This window comes from Myotis daubentonii, chromosome 4 (assembly GCF_963259705.1).
Source record: "Myotis daubentonii chromosome 4, mMyoDau2.1, whole genome shotgun sequence".
In the NCBI taxonomy this organism is placed as follows: Eukaryota; Metazoa; Chordata; class Mammalia; order Chiroptera; family Vespertilionidae; genus Myotis; species Myotis daubentonii.
The window spans coordinates 13,829,376-13,850,521 of record NC_081843.1 but is presented as its reverse complement, the minus strand read 5'-3'; the positions used below and the strand labels follow the sequence as shown (position 1 = coordinate 13,850,521).

The 21,146-nt window shown below is 46.8% G+C and overlaps 1 protein-coding gene across 3 annotated transcripts in view; it reads left to right on the top strand.

The window, feature by feature from the left end:
• The first annotated feature begins 1,520 nt into the window (after positions 1 to 1,520).
• IFT140 (intraflagellar transport 140) overlaps positions 1,521 to 21,146 on the top strand; it is a 93,186-nt gene continuing 73,560 nt past the window's right edge. For 2 of the 3 annotated variants that reach the window (XM_059692624.1, XM_059692626.1), the window contains exons 1-7: positions 1,521 to 1,651; positions 6,230 to 6,407; positions 10,459 to 10,680; positions 17,401 to 17,522; positions 17,705 to 17,847; positions 19,693 to 19,868; positions 20,936 to 21,027. In XM_059692624.1, coding sequence (XP_059548607.1) covers positions 6,261 to 6,407; positions 10,459 to 10,680; positions 17,401 to 17,522; positions 17,705 to 17,847; positions 19,693 to 19,868; positions 20,936 to 21,027 — 902 coding nt within the window. In that variant the 5' untranslated portion in view covers positions 1,521 to 1,651; positions 6,230 to 6,260. Of the gene's footprint in view, positions 1,652 to 1,835; positions 1,956 to 6,229; positions 6,408 to 10,458; positions 10,681 to 17,400; positions 17,523 to 17,704; positions 17,848 to 19,692; positions 19,869 to 20,935; positions 21,028 to 21,146 lie in introns of those variants that run through there. The other variant, XM_059692625.1, reaches the window with a different exon arrangement.

The following is a 21,146-nucleotide window of genomic DNA, read 5'->3' as shown; positions in this document are numbered from 1 at the left end:
GTTGGGGCGTCTCCTCGGATTGGTCGGGCGACAGCCAATAGAATCAGCGCCTGGCTATGATTGGTTAAGGCCGTATGACGGATGCGTGAGAAGAAAACGCCGCCTCAGCTCCGAGAGTTGAATCCCGCGCGAAAGAAGTGTGGAAGTGCAACCGAGGCGGATAAATACACCCTTTATTGGGTTGGGTGTGTGCTTTTTAACTTTTTTTGGCAAGCACATAGTGCTGGGCACTTAGGCCCTTTTTCTTCATTAGGGAAGTAAAGGAGTGTTTTTAAAATTCTAGTGTTTATGGGTGGGATAAGAGTAATGATGTTGAAGGATAAACTTGTAGGGAGTAGTAAATAAGCCATAGAGATCAAATGCACAGTATAATAAATACACACAATAATGTACTACAATTAGTAATGTGATAAGCTATGTGAGCAATCATATTACAAAATCTAAGTGCATCAAAACAACATCGCTATATACCTTAAATTTACACAAATTTATTCCTTAAAAATTCTGGGGTGGTGGCGGAGATGGAGGGAGATATAGCGGGGTAAATTGTGGTGAAGGGAGACTTGGGTGGTGAACACACAATACAGTGCACAGATGTGTTGTAGAATTGTGCACCTGAAATCTGTATAGTTTTGTTAACCAGTGCCACCCCAATATATTAAATAAAAATGGAAAAATAAAAAATGTTCATAAGGCACCTACGTAGACACACAAAAAATTCTGTATATGCAAGTGAGTTTTAAAAAAATATAAACTTCGGAGTCTTCCTTGGAGACGCCTATCCCATCTCATCCAGTGGTATCTACACTTTTTCTTTCATTTGTTTAACAATGGATCTTTTCGCCCTAGTGACTATTTTTTTTTAATGATATGACATGACATTGCTTTGTTTTTCAAACCATAAGGTCAGAGCGCAGTTGTTAATACCTTTAGGGATGCAGTCTGTCTCCATGAGTCAGGTTCGTTTCTAATGGAATGAACCCGTATCGTTGGCTAACATTTTCTCGCCAAAGGCGTCCATATGTCCCCCAAGGCATTGAATGCACGTGATAAATTAATAACCTCAAGGAAGTATGTCGAGTCAATTGGCTTTTCTCAGGAATACTCTTGAACCACCTCTTAAGATCAGACAAAGCAGAACCTAGAAACGGTCTGGGGTCCAGAAGAACCAGCAATAAGATTAACAAGAGAGCGCTCTTAAAGAAGATGGCGTTCGGTTTCTCCCCCACAGTCCGTTGCCTTCCTCCACCTTCTGACAGACCTAAGCGGTTGAAAAGGTGTAACTACAGGAGCGAATCCCAACAGGTTTTGGATCGCCATCACCCCAGGAAGAATTTCGCCAGCTCCCTTCTCTGCGCAGGATGGCATACCCTGGCCTCTTGGCCCCACTTTCCGAGCTAGCGTTGTTGATTCCCGACCGTGGCTGGGATGGGGGGAAACTGCCGGGAAAGACCGTGGAGCTCGCCGCCCGCGGGAACCCGCTTGGCAATCTAACCCTCCGCACGAACGTTCCCGATCATTTTCGGTTCTTTCCGGCCCCCTCGTGGCGCTTCGGGCGGCCTCGGCCTCCTAGTCACTCACTTCGGCTGTTTCCGCGATCCGCGAGCAGCCGTTGTCCTAGCAACGCGCGGCGGCGCCGGGGCCGGGAGAGGTGAGAGGGGTGCAAGGGAGCTGGGGTCGGGGAAGTGAGGGATCAGGAGGCGGGAGCCCCGAGGCGAGCGACGAAGAAGCGGGACCGGGGACGGACTCGGGTGGTGTCGGGGGTGCGGGGCCGGGAGGAGGGCGACGACCTGGGGAGCCAGTCGGGTCCATCGCCATCCCAAGTTGTTTTCGTCCGGAAATCCGGTCTCCGCGGATCTCCCGCGGCCGCAGGCTAGGGGCTTATGGCCTCCTCAGTCGCAGTCCAGGTTCCATTGAGGGTCGCGTGGCCATGCGATCCCCGGGGAGCTGACCAGGTGGGTTGGTGGCGGACGCTGGCAGAGTACTTGTGTCCGCGGGCAGGGAGAGAATAAGAAGTACCTTTCTGGGCCGCACGGTCCCGGCCAGGGAAGGCTCTCCTTCGTATCCCCAAGATACAGCTCTGACCCTGCATATCCCCAGGCCTGCGGGCTGTGGCCTAGAGGCTGGGAGTTTGTGAAGGGGCACTAATACCTACCCCTCACACTCGTCCACTCAGCTCTATTTCCCCAAGTTCCTTCAGGTTCTCTCCTGCAGCATCTCCAAGCAGTAAAGTAACTTACGTTAACCTTAATACCACGAACCCCTCTGTTGAATGAGCTTAACAGATTCTTTCCCAAAAGTTGGTTTGATGGAGGTGGTAGAGATGTTGGACGGCTGGACCCTAGAGGAGTTCATTGATTAAAACAAATGGAATTTTTTCTTTCCCCCAAAGTGTATATATATATATATTTACCAAATGCTTTTAATGTTCTAGTGACCCTGAGTTCGTTTTAAGGAAAAGTTCACTTGTTTTTGAACTGGTGCAATTAATAGACGTCATTGGCAATGATTTTATTATTAGTCATTTCTCCTTGTGTTTACTCTGGTAACTTGTAATTATGCAGATGATACTGTAGGAAAATGTTAAAGTGCATTTATGCATTGTATAAATGGACTCACTCGCTCTGGCCTGTAAACCACTTTTTACAGCTAACAGAACATCAAAGACATCTTTCTTTGCTAATAAATATCTTCATCAGGGATTCACTTATTGGGGGCCTGTTCTGTGCAAGGCACTGTTCTAGGGCCTGGTAACGCTCCAGCAGTCTCCCACTCTGTGGGATAGATACCTGGCAGGGAGTGGAGGATGGTTGACCAAATACACATTTATAATAAAGTCTAAGTACAGCGATGGAGAAGTACAGGTTTCTGCCAGGCCAGCATGGCTCAGTGGTTGGCGTGGACCTATGAACCAGGAGGTCACAGTTTGATTCCCTGTCAGGGCACATGCCAGAGTTGCAGGCTTGATCCCCAGTAGGGGGCGTGCAGGAGGTAGCCAGCCAATGATTCTCATCATTGATGTTTCTCTCTCTCTCTCCCTCTCCTTTCCTCTCTGAAATCAATAAAAATATACTTTAAAAGAGAAGTACAGGGTTTTATGGGCACTAGAAATCAAGACGGAGAGCTCCCTGGAGGAAGAGAGGCTTCCTGAGTACCCAGAGAAGGAGTGTCAGGGAGAGAGTCCCTGGGAAAGCCACAGGCAGGAGGGAATGAGTAATGTAAAGATCTGTTTGCATACATACTTACTACAAAGTGATTTGGAAATAAAAACTATTTCAAACCTGAGGAAATCAGGTTTAAATTTTTCAAGTGCTATTATAATTCTTTCTCCATCATTGCAACAAATTAACATTTCACATTTTGCAGAGGAATATTTTCACAAAGTAAATTTGTTAAGCATGAATAGGAATTTCCCATAGTCCAGAATTTAGACACTTGGCTGGTTGCAACATATTAAAACTCACTTTAAAGGGTTTCCTTTGCTATATTAAATCACCAGGTATTTATCTGGTGTATTTTCATTTTTAATAGCTTTGTTTGAAGGTTTGCATAAGGACTTGACTCAAAGAAATCAGAGCCCCGACCAGTATAGATGTCCTTAGTAATGTGTGTGTGTGTGGGAGACCCCTGCATCTGCCCCTTCCCCTGACTCCAGTCCCCGCAACCCAGTGGTCGGCAAACTCATTAGTCAACAGAGCCAAATATCAACAGTACAACAATTGAAATTTCTCTTGAGAGCCTAATTTTTTAAACTTAAACTATGTAAGTAGGTACATTGTTATTAACTTAATTAGGGTGCTCCTAAGGCTTAGGAAGAGCCACACTCAAGGGGCCAAAGAGCCGCATGTGGCTCACGAGCCGCAGTTTGCCCACCATGGCACCCGCTGCTCCTCCAACCAGTGCCTGGCTGCTCCCTCAGGAGCCCTGAAGAAGTGCTCAGCGGTTTGTGATGGTGAGAGCACAACCTCGAAAATGTTGCCTTTTCAGGGTACATATTCATAACAAAAAGGTTAACGTTTGAAATGTGACTGTTCATTTATACCCATATGCTTTCCAGCTGCCCACTGAAGGGGTTTCCTTCTCTGGATCCAAACTGAGCTTTTGTGGCTTCCTTGGATGCAACTGTGGCATTACTAAAAGCAACGTCATAGTCCATCCCCTGTACTGATAGACTGACAGCATTTTGCAGGTGTTGAATACTTATTGTGCATAATTTTATGTTGTGGTTAAATATGCATAATGTAAAATTTAACCGTTTTTAAGTATACAGTGCAGTGGCATGAAGTACCTTCACATTGCCGTACAACCATCACCACCATCATCTCCAGAACTTTTTCCATCTTCCCAAACTGAAACCCTGTACACATTAAACAGCTGCCCCCTTCCACCTCAACCCCAGCCCCAGTCCCAGCAGGCCCTGGCACCCACCAACCTACTTTCTGTCTCTGAATTTGACTACTCTAGGTACCTCATATAAGTGGAATCATACATTGTTTGCTCTTTTGTGTGTGGCTTATTTCACTCAGCTTAATGTCTTCTAGGTTCATGCATGTTGTAATGTGTCATAATTTCATTCCTTTTTAAGGCTGAATGATACTCCATTGAAAATGGAATTTGTGTAATCATTCATCTGTTGATAGGCATTTGGATTGTTTCCCTCTCTTGGCTACTGTGAAAAATGCTGCTATGAATATTTATGTACAAATATCGGTTCAAGTCCCTGCTTTTCTCAATTATTTGTGTATATAAATAATATAAATGATATAATATAAACTGGAATTACCTAATCATATGGTAAGTCCATGTTTAATGTTTAAGGAACCACCATACTGTTTTCCATAGTGACTGCACTATTTTACATCCCACTAGCAATGCAAACGGGTTCCAATTTCTCCACATCCCCACCAACACTTCTTTTTTTAAAAACATATTTTATTGATTTTTTACAGAGAGGAAGAGAGAGGGATAGAGAGTTAGAAACATCAATCAGCTGCTTCCTGCACACCTCCCACTGGGAATGTGCCCACAATCAAGGTACATGCCCTTGACCGGAATCGAACCCGGGACCTTTCAGTCCGTAGGCCAGCGCTCCATCCACTGAGCCAAACCGGTTAGGGCCCCACCAGCACTTCTTATTTTCTATTTTTTGGATAATAGCCATCTTAATGAGTATGAAGTTGAATAAGTTTAAGTGATAGCAAACCACTCTACACATAGTCTCTTCTCCACTAATTAGCTTCCCCAAACTGACTCTGGTATGAAAAATTGGGCAGAAGTCTGACTATCATTTCATTTCTTTTTTTAAAAAAAAATTATATTTTATTGATTTTTTTATAGCGAGGAAGGGAGAGGGATAGAGAGTTAGAAACATTGATCTGCTGCCTCCTGCACACCCCCTACTGGGGATGTGCCTGCAACCAAGGTACATGCCCTTGACTTGAATCGAACCTGGGACCCTTCAGTCTGCAGGCCGATGCTCTATCCACTGAGCCAAACCGGTTAGGGGTATCATTTCATTTCATTCACCATTCTAGCCTTCCCTCAAAGGCACAGTATGCACATCTTTTCCAAGAAGGAGAGGAAGGAAAGGAGAGAGGAGGGAGGGAGGGGGAAAGGAAGGAAAGGAGAAAAGGAGGGAGGGAGGGGTTAAGTTCCTGTAACTATTGAAGTTCAGCTTCTCTGCAGTTGCTGTGGGTTTGTTCTCGACACTCTAACAAAGGCATCCTTTTGCCTTCTACCACCTGAGAGTCGGAGGTGAAGACTGCCTTGGTTTTTCAAGCTTTATCAGAAATTGAGTACTAGGTTTTCCTATACATTTCTCTTTTGTGAAGCAGTTTGCTTTTATTTGATTTGAAAATTTTGCTAAAGGGGGACTATAGAAATATAAATTATCTGCATTATGATCGGAATACAAGCGATCAAGGATTACATGTCCAGGCGGCAGGGCTTTTCCTTGCTGTTCTGATGGCAAGAAGTTTTACTGCTTTCCATTACCCTCCGGATCATTGCGGTTCCAGCCCCTTGCTTCTCATTGTATTTTTGTTTTTCCTGTTAGAGATCTCTTCCACATAAAATCTCCTGAATCGGTGTGAAGGGACATTTATAAGCTACTGAGTGTCTTGTGTGTGATAGTTCCGTGATGCTTTTCTTTCCTGATTCTGTACACAGTCATTTTGTAAAAACAAACAAACAAAAAAACCCCACAGGACTTGGTTGTTTTCCCCTGCAGGTTTCAGCCCTGACTAGGTCTGACTTTCATCATGGCCCTCTATTTTGACCACCGGATAGAGGCCCCAGACTCAGCTGGATCTCCTTCCCACATCAGCTGGCACCCTGTTCATCCATTCCTGGCAGTGGCCTCCGTCGGCACAGCCTCAAGAGGCAGCGTGGATATATACTTGGAGCAAGTAAGTACTGGAAGCAATGATTAGGACTTCAGTAGCTTCTGGCTCTTGTCTCTTTTTTGGTGAGGGAGGGAAGGGGAGGGGAGGGGAGGGAGGGGAAGGGAGGGGAGGGGAGGGGAGGGGAGGGAGGGGGAGGGGAGGGGAGGGGAGGGGAGGGGAGGGGAGGGGAAGGGGAAGGGGAAGGGGAAGGGAAGGGAAGGGAAGGGAAGGGGAAGGGGAAGGGGAAGGGGAAGGGAAGGGAAGGGAAGGGAAGGGAAGGGAAGGGAAGGGGAGAGATATGGGTGTGGGGGAAGGGGTATATGTGTTATGGTTTGGGTTGTAGGTGGATGGGCTAGGGAGTGTAGGGTATGTTGTGGGGGGAGTATGGGATATAATGTGTATGTGTGTGTGTGTGTGTGTGTGTGTGTGTGTGTGTGTGTGTATTCTCACTGAGGTCTTAACTCCCAGTATTATTATTTTACCTCTGCAGTTTAGGTTTGGGGACAGATTTAGGAATGTTTAAGATAGAATTAACAGTCCATTCACAGTCACCAACCAGATATGGCCGCTCAGCATTGTCTCTCATCCTGATCCAATCTCCCTTTGGCTCGAGTTACCTATTTAAAACAATTAGCTGCCATAACAAACGACTGCAAACTGGGTGGCTTAAAACAACAGAAATGTACTATTTACCAGTTCTGGAGGCCAGACATCTGAAATGAGGGGCCGGCCAGGCCTCACTCTCTCTGAAGGCTTCCGGGGAGGATCTGTTGCATGGTTTGTCTTTGCTTCTGGTTCCCAGCAATCCTTGGAGCTCGTGAGTTTGTGCCTGCACCGCGCCAGTCTCTTCCTCCCTCATCACAGGGCTGCCTCCTCTGGGTGTCTCCTCTTCTATTAAGGACACGGCCATATTGGACTAAGGCCCATCCTAATGACCTCATCTTAACTTGATCATCTGCAAAGACCCTATTTCAAATAAGGTCATATCACAGGTACCAGTGGTTAGGACGTTAACATAGCTTTTTAGGAATTAGCACAATTCAACCCATTGCAAAAACTTTCGAGATGCTCTTCAGATTTTCATTGTCTCCCCCCCCCCCCCGCAAATTCTCAGTGCACAACCCACCACAGACTTCACCAAGGAAGTCAGATTTCCCTTCCCACTCACTTCTCAGCCCTCTGTTGTCGTACCAGATGCTTCACCCAAGCAGCTGGAGTCATCAGCAGTGTCTGTGACACGCCCTTGTGTTTTGGGTTCTTACCTGATGCCCCTTCTCTATGCTGCTCCACGCGCTTGTGAAGTTCTCTGGGAAACCCGCCATGGAGCTGGCAGGAGCTTTCCCTCACCCTGTCTCCTGGACCCAGCCTTCCTCTCCTTCCAAGCCCCGGACTGCTGTTGGCATGTCCTGAGCTTGTCTAGGTCTCTTCTCCCTCTGTTTCCTCCCCTGACTGTGACCTGTCATTGTCTATCGATGAACAATAAAGAAACCTATCTCCAGCCCACAAGTCCCCCCTGAGCTGCAGACTTAGGAATCCAGCTGCCCGCAGGACACCTGGGTGTTTGACACAGGCCTCAAACTTCACAAGCCCAGACTGGACTGAACTTTGCCCCGCTGCCCCCAGCCCCACACTTTCCTTCAAAGGCGGAGTGTTTTCCATCCTAATGCCCAGGACAGGGGCCTGGGATGATAGTGACACCCTCCGCCTCGGCAAACTAGCACCGCTAGTGTCCTGGAGGTCCTCCCCATCCCCCACACAGGGCAGAGCCATCCTTAGGAATCATAGCTGGAGCCACCCACTACCCCCACCTTCCCCACCCCTGCCTTGCTCTTTGGGTGAGGACGGAAGTCGCTGATGTGGCCCCCAGTGCCCCCAAGGCCTGGCTCTCCTGCCTCACAGGGTGCTCTGCCTTCCGCGCTACACACACCTGGCCTTCCCCGCCTTCCAAGTGCCAGTGCTGTGCCCTCCGCACAGGAGAGTCTCCCTTGAACTTTTTATATATATTTTATTGATTTCAGAGAGGAAGGGAGAGGGAGAGAGAGAGAGATAGAAACATCAGTGATGAGAGAGCATCATAGATCAGCTGTCTCCTGCACACTCCACCCTGGGGATGGAGCCCGCAACCTGGGCATGTGTCCTGACCAGGAATCGAACCATGACCGCCTGGTTCATAGGTCAACACTCAACCACTGAGCTACACTGGTCGGGCTCTCCTTGATCTTTTTGCTTAATTACTATATTTGTCCTCCAGATGAAAGTGGCTCCGTGGCACTTCCTGAGGACGTCCTTCCCTACCTCCCCCCATGCAAGGGCAGACCCTCTTGCTTTCTCCCCCACCTCACCATTAAAGGGCTCATCTGTGATACTTGGCGGTCCTTGGCCTCTCCACGGATGGGAGTTCAGCCAGGCCCCGGCTGCTCTCGTGTAGCCCCAGCACCAAGCGCAGTGTCGCCCAGCTTCGTTGGAGCACATTCCTCCCTTCTAGGAGTCAGAGAACTCTCCAGTATGCATTATAAAATCTTATTTAGAATAAATATTATATTCTAAAATAATAGCAATTTTAGACAAAATTTTAAAATTTAGAAAATTTAAAAATACTATTACAAAACAAAGTGTACTTTTTGTGTTTCTAATTGGCACAAAGGAAACTTTAGGATTTCTAAATAATTATTAGATGTTAATAAGGTTACAGATGTAGCAGGTATAACTGGAGATTACTAGAGAGAGTTTGGTAGAAGTGCTGAGAACAAACTGTGTTAATTGCTAGAAATACATATTTATACCCTAAACCTATTTCCTTAGAAAATTACAGAAAACAAAAATATACAAGTACATATTCCATTAGCTATCAGAGCAATGAATCATCACACATCACATAGCCTCTGGAAAAGTCCACTGTACACTGGTCAGAAAATGAAAGCAAATGAGGCAAATAACTTCTTGGCATCATTCTAGAAATAACTGACCTTGCAGCCCTGGCGGGGTGGCTCGGTTGGGCGTTGTCCTATGCACTGAAAGGTTGCTGGTTTGATTCCTGGTCAGGGCACATGCCCGGGTTGCGGGCTCAATCCCTAGTAGGGAGCGTGTAGGAGGCAACCGATCTATGTTTTGCTCTCACATCAATGCTTTTCTTTTTCTCCCCTCTCCCTCCCTCTCTCTCTAAAAATCAATTTAAAAAAATCTTTAGTAAAAAAAATAATCTTAATCATAACCTTGCAGACCCTGAAAAGGCTTTGGGAGTCATCTGACCACAGTTTGAGAACTTTGGTATTGACAAACTTTACCTGGCCTACCACTTATTTTATAAATAAAGTTTTAGACCTGGTCTGAAGTTCCATGGTTAGAGCATCAGCCAGCACCCCAAAGGGCCATGGGTTCAATTCCCGGTCAAGGGCATGTACCTGGGTTGTAGGTCGGGAAGTGTGTGGGAAGCAACCAATCAATGTGCCTCTCTCACATTAATGTTTTTATCTCTCTCTCCCCCCTCCCTCCCTCCTTCCCTTACACTCTCTCTAAAGAAATATCCTCAGGTGAGGATTAAAAGTAAATAAGTAAATAATAAAGTTTCATTGGAACTCATTGAAATGCTAGCTAGCACCCAGCTGATGTGGCTCAGTGGCTGAGCGTCGACCCCTGAAGCGGGAGGTTAGAATTCTATTCCCAGTAAGGGCACATGCCCAGGTTGGCTCGATTTCCGGTAGGGGGTGTGCAGGAGGCAGCCGGTCAATGATTCTCTTTCATCATTGATGTTGCTGCCTCTCCCTCTCCCTTCCTCTCTCTGAAATGAATAAAAACATAAAAAACAACAAAACACCCTAGCTAGCTACCGAGCGGCTCTGAGTATGAGGTCAGACTTTCTGATAAGCTGGTCAGCATGGTCTGTTGTGTGTTAACCTTGTTTTCATAGCTCTGCTAGGATAAGGTTGCTGTTTCTATGAAAATGAAATAAAGCAGTTCCCTAAAAACAGCTCTTTATGTCTTCTAGCTGATGTCAGTGCCCCGTGGGGATTAGCTATACATTCTTGGAGTAGCTGCCACCCTCTGTAACACGGGATTTGCCTCTTGTCCATCACAGGGTGAGCGTGTGCCCGACACGCATGTGGAGAGGTCCTGCCGGGTCACTTCCCTGTGCTGGCACCAGAGCCGGCTGATCCTGGCTGTTGGATGGGAGAGCGGGGAGGTGATCATGTTCAATAAGCAGGAGAAGGAGCAGCATGCGGTCCCCCCAACGCACACGGCTGACATCACTGTCCTCAACTGGAGCACCAACGGGAACTGCCTCCTGTCGGGGGACAGGGTAAGCGGACACCCACCCGGCGACACTGACTTCAGGTCTCGGCGTTTCCCTGTTCGTGCCGTTAGGGACACGTTGGGAAGGGTGCTAAGGACCAAATTATTTGAAACGTGTGGTTGCCAAATGGAGTTGACCCTGCCAGATGTCATGGGAGAGTTTGTTTTATATTGGAAGCAAAGTTTGACAACTTTATTCTAATCCCACCCTATGGCAGAGGCATGTCTGTCATTTTTAAAACGAACTTTTCTAGGTAACTATGTTCATAAAGATGGCTGAATGCCCCGGGTACTGTCACTTTTATGGCATCACCAAATCACCGGCTTCCCTGAACATATTTCTTCATTGCTTAGGAGTCCCTGGTCCTGATTGTCTAGCTCAGGCAGTTCCACCTGCTTCGGTTGTCCCTCGGGACACTTGGCAGTATTTGGAGACGTGTTTCGTTGTCACAAAGGAGGGGGCTGCTCGACCTGCATCTAGTGGGTAGAGGCCAGAGAGGTTGCTCACCATCCTACAAGGCACAGGACAGACCCCACACAGAAGACCAACAGTGCCCAGGTTGAGAGACCCTGGTCTAGACTCACTTTGATTCATACATGTACAGCAGAAATTTTGCAGTGTGTTCATTAACACATGTTTCAGGGAATACATTTACATGTTTCAAATTTCAAAAGCCATGAAATGGTATGTACTTTGAAAAGCCTCTCTAGCCCTAGCTGGTTTGGCTCAGTGGATAGAGTGTCAGCCTGAGGACCGAAGGGTCCTGGGTTTGATTCTGGTCAAGGGCACATGCCATGGTTGCAGGCTCCTCCCCGGCCCGGGCCCTGGTCGGGGCGGGTGCAGGAAGCAACCAATCCATGTGTTTCTCTCACGTGGATGTTTCTGTCTTTCCCTCTCTCTTCCACTTTCTCTATAATCAATGGAAAAATATCCTTGGGCAAGGATTAAAAAACAAAAAATAAATAAACTTAAAGAAAGAAAAGTCTCTCCACCCATGCCCATCAGTTTCCCCCTCTACTCTCTTAAAGTCACATAAAAATGCATTCTCTCCCCAACTTCCAATTTTGTAAAATTTCAAATCTTGAAAGAATAGTACAAGGGACACCCATATACCCTTTACTAGTACATAAATTCACTAGTTATTAACATTTTGACACATCTACTCTCTCTCTCTCTCTCTCTCTCTCTCTCTATATATATATATATATATATATATATATATATATATATATATATATATAATTAAAGGCTAATATGTAAATTGTCCCCTCAACCGGGAGTTTGACCAGGGGGTGGGGCCAGCCAACTGCCTGTGACCCCTGCCCCCAGCCGGTCCCGCCCCCAATCAGCCTCCCCCACCCCATCAGGGGTGGGCTGGCCAGTCCCCACCCATGCACAAATTTGTGCACCAGGCCTCTAGTACAGTGGTTCTCAACCTGTGGGTTGCAACCCCTTCGGTGGTTGAACAACCCTTTCACAGGGGTCGCCTAAAACCATCCTGCATATCAGATATTTACATTATGATTCATAGCAGTAGCAACATTACAGTTAAGAAGTAGCAACGAAAATAATTTTATGGTTGGGTCACAACATGAAGAACTGTACTTAAAGGACCAGAAGGTTGAGAACCAACTGCTCTAGTATATATATATATATATATATATATATATATATATATATATATATATATATTTACCTCCCCTCCTGATCATTTGAGAGTTTGTCAAAGACATCATACTTCATTCAGTCCTAACTACTTTGCCATCAATCCCTAAGAATAAGGATCAACCTTTTTAGGAGTTCAGACTAGTTATTGTGTAGAATATTCTTCAGTTTAGATTTGTTTGCTTGTTGCTTTAGAGTAAACACTTTTGGTTGCAGATATCACACAAAGGATCTTGTCTCCTTATCCTCCTCTCCTTTCACATAAGTGATATCGTGCTTCTCTTCTGCGTCTTGTCTTTTCCATTTTCCATTGTGTCTTCCAGATCTCTCCATGGTGGTAAACAGCAAACTTCCTTCTTTTCTTTTAACCTGTCTTTCATGATATGACTTCACCAGCCACTGTTGATAAACATTTCAGTGGCTTCCAGTCTTGCTAAACAGACAGTGACACAGTGGCTAACCTCATGCTTTTGTCATTTCACACATGTGCAAGTTCAGAGAAGTTCCTGGAAGTGGGGTGGCAGAACCTTAGGGCATGTGCGCCTGCGGTTTGGTGGATGTTCCCAAACCTCCCTCCATAGGGCTTGCATGAGTTCACAGCAACGCACTAGCATGTGCTTTCTCACACAGTGTTGTATCCGAATTCAGAATTTTGCCTTGAGAAGCAGCATCCCAGTCATGTTCTAGTTTGCATTTCTCTTAATATTGAGGATCAGCATCACTTACCAGAGCCATTGACATTTCCTTTACTGGTCACATCACTTGCACATTCTTTTATTAGCTTGTTCCTTTTTTTCTTGATGATTTTTCTACTCAGTTCCCACCTAAAGACATGGCTGTCCCCAGATTCTGATTCCCTTGGTGACCTTTCCTACCTCCCTGCTGTGGAATGCTCTGCAAATTCCCGGTAGAATAAAAGATTTCGAGATGATTGCATTGCATTATTCTCATTTTGACTATATTAAAAAAAAAAACACTAACAAAATAAATTAATTTAGGCATGGAACTAAACTCAGATATGTTTGCTGACCAAGTTCTATGAGTCAAAATATTTAAGAGCAGAAATACCTAATCCTTCTAAGAAAATCTAGACTATGCTGGTCTTAATTTAATAGTGGGCTCACCCCAGCTGGTGTTGGCCCAAGTACTGAAGGGTCTCGGGTTCGATTCCCAGTCAAGAGCATGTACCTGTGTTGCAGGTTCGATCCCTAGTCCCAGATGGTGCATGTGCAGGAGGCAACCAATTGATGTGTCTCTCTCACATCAATGTTTTTTTCTCTCTCTCTTTCTCTCCATCCCCCCCCCTCTCTAAAAGTCAATGGAAAATATATCCTTGGGTGAGGATTAACCAAATAAATGGATGAATGAATGAATGAATGGCTCAAGCAGGAAAGTAATTCATAACAAATGTATAAGCACTTGGAATGCTGCACCACTGAGTGCATGGGCTTGGCGGAGGGTCTGCTTGGGTCTTCCACCAAAGACCCTGCTCTAGGTGGGCTGGTTACCAGTGAAACCAAGCCAGACTAGCTGAAGCGAGACCGTGCACTTAGTCTGAGGCCGGGGTCTCCAGGGATGGGAACACACTGACTTCATGACCGTCTAGAACAGCGGTTCTCAACCTGGTCTAGAACCAAGAGTGAGGTGCTGACAGACACAGCTGTCTGCCAGGTCTGTACCTTTCTGTGTACTGTCCTGCTCAAGTTCTCTCTCTCTCTCTGACCCAGGGGTCCTCAAACTACGGCCCGCAGGCCACATGCAAATGCAAATATTGTATTTGTTCCCGTTTTGTTTTTTTACTTCAAAATAAGATATGTGCAGTGTGCATAGGAATTTGTTCATAGTTTTTTTTTAAACTATAGTCCGGCCCTCCAACGGTCTGAGGGACAGTGAACTGGCACCCTGTTTAAAAAGTTTGAGGACCCCTGCATTCTGTCCATGAGGCAGAACCTCTAGCTGATGAAAACAAACGAGATCACCTGCTCTCATTTCAGTTCCCACCCAGAGAACACCTGTCCCTCCTCCTCTGGCCCAAATTCAGCTCAGGCCAAGTGCCCACATGTGCAGTAGTCAGCAGTGGCCAGGGAGGTAGGGAGATCCCTAGGAAAGGGACACTGGGCAGATCCGAGAAGTGTCCATTAGCAGTTCCATCAGTAAAGAAGTGGAGAGAGTGTCATGTGGGCCAGGTCTTATTTCCCTGTATGCTTTCACTGAGCCAAGTGTAGGAACCAGTAAATCTACACAGGACAAAGGGCAAGTCAGTTCCTACTGTCAGCATAAACTATTAGAGAACCTAGCAGGATGACCTGTTCTTTGAAGTGACAGTATGTCGACAACAATCGAATCTAAAACACTATTAACTTCACATCAGTTCCTTAATACATTCAACTCTTGCTCTTCACAAATAGGGCTAATTTCTCATCTTTGGGGTAACTTTTCTTTTGTTTTCTTTTTCTTTTCTTTTTTTGGGGGTAACTTTTCTTTAGAGCCTTACTGTATAAAATTATAGTAAATGAGCCCAGCCAGTGTGGCTTAGTGGTTGGGCATCAACCTATGAATCAGGAGGTCACCGTTCCATTACTGGTCAGGGCACATGCCTGGTTTTCAGGCTCAAAATCCCCAGTAGGGGGCATGCAGGAGGCTGCCAATAAATGATCCTCTCCCATCATTGATGTTTCTATCTCTCCCTCTCCCTTCCTCTCTGAAATCAATAAAAATAAAAACAAAATAAAAATTACGGTGAATGAAGTAATTCTAACTCAGAAGGAATGACAGTGAAGAAAAAGCTCTGAACACAAAGAATTGCCCTGCAGGAGTAGTGAGAGGTGCAAAAAACACTTAGAATTGGGATGAGGAGCAAGGCTGCCACAAGGGAAACACATCTCAGAGCTCACCTCTAAATCGCCACCTTATGCTGCATTTCCAGCCGGTTAGCCAGAACCTGACACAAAGCACGTTTGAGTCATTGCCTCCTCGGGAGTCAGTGATTGTGGCGGGCTACATCTATCCTGTCAACACAAGGGGTGTACAATCACACATGAAATCACTGCTCCCGGGGCCCAGGGGCTCTGGACAACTTCCTCAAAACAACAGTCTAGAAGTCTGGACATGCTAAGTGTGTCCTCATTGTATTCAGGAATTGCCAGTTAGAAGCTTGTATGTGCTAATGAAGATCATTGGTACGTTAAAGAATAAGTACTGGTTGGTTGCACTTGAAGGGCAGAGCAAAGGAACATCTCTACAAGTGTTATGTACGCATCATACACCATCAGGCACACAGCATCCCACAGCATGGTTCTCTAGGGGGGAGGCTGGGCCACTGGGGAAGGAAACATTTTAGTTTTCTTTTTCACTATGCAAGTGAAACTAAAGGAACCAGTAATGCATTTATTCTTCATAAAGCTGGCAAAGTCAAGAATTAGTGTGATAATATATACTATTCATAATATATATGAATATATATATTTGTTACATACTATTTTCAATCTTCCTTCACTTTTCTTAGAGATTTACTGTATAATTTGTTTTTAAAGTCAACCTTATTGGAAGATCATATTCCTATGTACAATAAAGTGATTTACCCAGCATGTGGGGATGGTGGAATCCATGCTAATTGAAAGCAGGGTGGGAGGAAGAGTGTACTGTTTGCTAAAACATCCACTGATCTTGAACAGGAAACATGCCTTGAGGAATGTCTAGGCATCAAAACAAAGGCGCTTGGCAGACAGATTCAGATGGAAATACTGCCATGTGCATGGCTTAGCTCTCATCCCTGGTCGAGGAGCCTCCTAGACCAGTTCCAATGCAGCTGTCTCCTCCCTGCTGTTGATTGAGACTTTGATGGTGTGTAAATTGAACATACAATACCCCTGGCACCCAGATCCTGGTTTCTATTGGTTTCCTCCAACGTAGGGAACCAGGGCTCCTTGATGGCTGATTCTAGGACTGGAGCAGGACAGTGAGCTTAGAGAATCTGTAGTGGCAGGAAGTAAGGAAGTGCTCACAGAGCGAGCCGAAAGAGCTCCCAGTGGCCGAAGCTGGAAGAACTGGAGCAACAAAATAAATAAAACAGTATTAGATTATAACCCAAAGTAGGAAATAAGTCCATACTGATATAAATCTATGACTGAATTAATAAGTGGTGGGGAAGAGGCATCTCCCTGTGCCGAAGAATCCCAAATTATTCATGTAGACATTTCATGGTCAAAAAGGTGAGACGTAACTCCCCTCCCCTGTGCATAGTGACTTCGTTCCAAACGGTGCAGGATAGAGGGGTGGGGGGAAGACCGGCACAGCGGAGACACCTGACAAACATGACCTCAGCCAGAAGATCCAGGTCAGTGTCACAGAGACAAGTCATGTGATGGCATGGACCCATGGTCCGATATGCCGAGAAGAGCACTTTATATCTGTGTTCTCCTCCCAAAACCTGCAACTCCAGTCAACAATGAGAAAAAACGACTGATCTCAATGGAGGGACAATCCACACAATCCCTTTATAGACCTCAAAACTGTCAAGATCATCAAAAACAGGAGAGTCTGACATCCCAGAGGAGCCTAAGGAGACCAAACATCACATGGTCCTGTTGGGACCCTGGGGCTGGAAGAGGACATTAGGGAGGCACTAAAGAAATTGAACAAAGGCTTTGGTTAATATAATGTATCAATATTGGCTTATTAATCTGAGGGCTGTACCACACCAATGTAAGATCTAATGATAGGAGAAATTAGGCGGGGGTATGAAATTTATTGGAACTGTTTTCACAACTATTCCACAAATCTGAATCTATTCTAAACTTAAAAGTTTGTTTTAACTAAAAATGTGACAGTTGTTATCTCCAGGGAGTAAGGATGGAGGGGGTACATGGAAAAGTTTCTGGTTCCTTCACTGAACACTTGAATTGTTTGTATTTGTCATGGCGCACATGTAGTTTTGTTTAAAAAAAAAAAAGAGAGAGAGAGAGAGAGAGAAATAAGCATGTGTTCTATTGCACAGTGTAACTCTTGCCTTGACCAGTCACTCAGTAAGAATGCGTTTCCTCCACATGATGGGTTTTCCAGCTTGGTGTCCTGCTCGTGTGGAGGTTGGATCAAAGGGGCCGAGTACAAGGGACACCCCTGCTGAAGCATGAATACGGAAGACACCTGACGCACTGCATCTTCCGGCTCCCCCCTCCTGGAGAGTAAGTCTGAGCTTCCGTAGTGGCCTGAGGTTAAATCCTTTGGGGGGATGAGCAGAGGTGTGGCTCCTCCGGACACACTGGAGGGATCATAGCAATGAGCCACTCTCAGCATCTGTAGTGACAGCACCTTCCTACGAGGAATAACAAGGAATCCTGATGTTCTGGGTCGTATCTGCTTTCAGGGACCTCGTTCAGTTGGCAAAGGCAGCTGTGAGCGGAGACGAGAAAGCCCTGGACATGTTTAACTGGAGGAAAAGTGGCTTTGGAAGTTTCTTGAAAATGGGATCTCAAGAGGGACTGTCATTCTTTGTCAGCTTGATGGATGGTAAGAAGCTCCGTTTGGGGTTCTAGGACACGGAAGCCTTTCTAGGGTGTCTGATAAGGATATAAAACAAATAGATGGCGTTTCTGCATAAAACTACAGGCTGCGTGTGTGCCAACCTCAGAGTGATGCATTCGCCAGCTTTTTGCAGTTATTTATCCAGTATTTAAAGAATGACTTCACTTAGTTCTGATTAGAGACAAATTGAGCTTTATTTTTATTTGGAGGCTTTTCAAAAACACATTTTTATTGATTTCAGAGAGGAAGGAAGAGGGAGGGAGGGAGGGAGGGAGAGAGAGAGAGAGAGAGAGAGAGAGAGAGAGAGAGAGAGAGAGAGAAACATCAATGATGAGAGAACCATTGATCGGCTGCCTCCTGCACACCCCCTACTGGGGATTGAGCCCAAAACTTGGTCATGTGCCCTGACCAGGAATCAAACGGTGACCTCCTGGTTCATGGGTTGACACTCAACCACTGAGCCACATGGGCCAGGCAGGATGGGTGGGTGTTGTTTCCAGCCTGCAGTCACCAGCCAGCCTTCATGAGTGGCCCACATTAAGTGATTTGCACACAACTCCTCCTTAGTGTAAAGAGTGAGACAGGCTGCCCCAGTGACAGCTGATACATGCAATATGAAGTTAAGAGAAAACTAGAGTCTTTGTAGTCACATGAGACGTTCACAAGTGTGTGTCTGCTGTGAGGAAGAGGCCAAGGAAATGAGGCTTGCACAAGGCAGTGAAGTTTGAGGAGGCTGTGTCAGCATGACAGGAAGAGGAGAGCGGATGAGAGCTGGAAGGGGCTGGGGCTTTTAAGATACCTTACATTTAGGGGATAAAGAGACCGCGCTGAGGGATTTCAGGGAGGTCACTGCAGCGACCTGGAGCGCGCACAGTGCCATGGGGGTGCAGGGAGGGGAGATGCCAGTGCAGGGGCCCCTGAGGAAGAGTTGACAAGATGGTGTGGAAAGAGATGCATGAAGGGAGAGACTTTGGCGACTGGAAGAGGGCTGTGCAGTGGTGTCAGCTCTTCCTTCCCCTCGGTAACTTGGGCTTCAAAGGAAAATTATCTCATATCTGTGTGCCCCGGCTTCCTAGTGTATAAAACGGAGACAGTGATAGTAAGAGTACTGCTGCGAGAGCTCGCCGGAAACAGAGTGGAGTTAATACACATGTGAGTGCTTATCACCTAGCTAGCCTGCCACACATATGTGCTGGGTAGATGCTCGTTGTTGTTGCAATTAGCCTCTAGAGAATGTTGAACTTTCAGTTTCATAAGAAACAAGTTACCTATTAGGAATAAGATGAGGAGGCTCCAGAGAGCAGCAGCAGTGAACTGGATCCCCGGGGGGGTTCCACCTGCCAACCTCAGAAGCTGGGAGAGAAACCAGGAGGTGGGCAAGGGACTGGCACGCTCAGGGTGGACAGGAGAAGGAGGGGTTCCAGGCTGGAGAGGCCCTGCGGCTTAGGGCAAAACAGCCAACCAACCATGCACGGGACAGAGGGGACAGACCTAGGGGTAGGGCAGGTCACAACCTCGGACCTCCGTGGATGGGTGACAGGAGCACCTCATGTTAGGGGACCAGGATGAACAAAGAGTTCTAAGGCTGCGGAGTCAGGCGGTCATCAGTGTGAAAGTCCGAATCATCCGAGGTTGGTTTGGTGGAGGTAGTGATGGCTGAGGCATCAGGCGTCAAGGCTGAACGTATTCCCGAGATGGCAGCCTGTGAGGTCATATGCAGATGTTTTTGAAATATTTTCTTTGCAAATTTTTATAACGAAGATGTTTATTTTGAGAACGCTCCCTAAGGACATAGAAGTGGCTGCTGGTGACGGTCCTCTTTGCCCTCAGGGACAGTGCACTACGTGGACGAGAAAGGCAAGACCACTCAGTTGGCGTCCACAGATAGCTCCATCCAAACACTCTTCTACCTCGAGAAGAGGGAGGCGCTGGTGGTGGTCACGGAGAACCTGCTGCTGTCCCTGTACTCGGTGACGCCTGAGGGCAAAGCAGAAGAAGTGATGAAGGTGGGCAGAGCGGCAGGGCCCCGGCTGGGTTCTCCTGACCTGATTAATCACCCTTTCCAGTTCCTTAGCAAAGCTGTTCCACGGCCACTCCCAGAGCTGTTTAGTACGACCTTCCGCTCAGGTGAGGGGAAGTGAGAGTGAAGATTTTTCTGGCGTCAGTGGACAGGCAAGGTGAGTCAGGCTGCGCCCTCCAGGATTGCTTCACTGGCGGCCTACAGACCCGGGCGTGAGAATAACCGCTCACTTTGCAGCAGCCCGTTCAACCTCCACCATGGAATTGTGGGGAGGGGCATCGCCCTGCTTCCTGGCTGTGCAAACAAGGCCTGGAGGGGGCTCACTCACCATTGAGAGCCTTGGGATTTCCCCCCATGTGCGTCTGTCCCAGCTGCCCCAGGCACACGGGCACGTGGTTTCACCTGAGGGATGTCTATCCCTCAGCAGGTGTTCCACTGTGGCTACTGAGACGTATACCTTCACGTCCTTGAAGGTGCCTCGCGGCATCAGCCCCGGGCCCTCAGGACCAGGAGGACACCCCTGTCCTGTCAGGTGCTGCTCATCGCTGCCCACCTGCTAGTTTCTTGGTTTATACTAGAGGAACCCATGTTCCTTGGAAAACTCTGAACTTCCCCTAAAGATACTCATAGATTATGGAATGGATTCATTTTTTATCAGTCGGTATTTGTTTGGTCATTTGTGTATCTTTGAGCACAGCAGTTGAAAACATGGTCGCTCAATCACGTGGACCTGGGTTCAAGTTCCCCCTGAGCCACTGAAAAACGGGTGTGATGCCGGCCTTGGAGGGCACGGTGGTTCCTGACCTTGGTCCTCGGCTCAGCTTGGTAGTCACGCTGGAAATGGGCTACGTGCCGTGCAAGGGCGGCTGTCAGCGTTGGCTGTGCAGCCTGGAAAGCTGGGCGTGCCTTTCCAAGTGATCATCGTCACCTCGCACCTCCATTACTGCTGAGCCTGCAGGAAGTCACTGCAGACAGAGAGTCCAGGCTCCCAGGCAGGGACACACAGCCCCAGCAAAACGGCATGCTCATTTCGGGTTGTTTTTCCTAATTCAGGTGAAGCTGAGTGGGAAAACGGGTCACCAGGCAGACATCGCTTTGATTGAAGGCAGCCTTCTGGTGACCGCCATCGGGGAAGCAGCCCTCAGGTGAGACTTGACACGCCAGGGATTGTGGGATGAAAAGTCAGTCTCAAATTTGTGATGCATTTTCACAAATTGGACACACCCAGGTAACAGCTCCGAGATCAGAGAACAGAGCACATTAG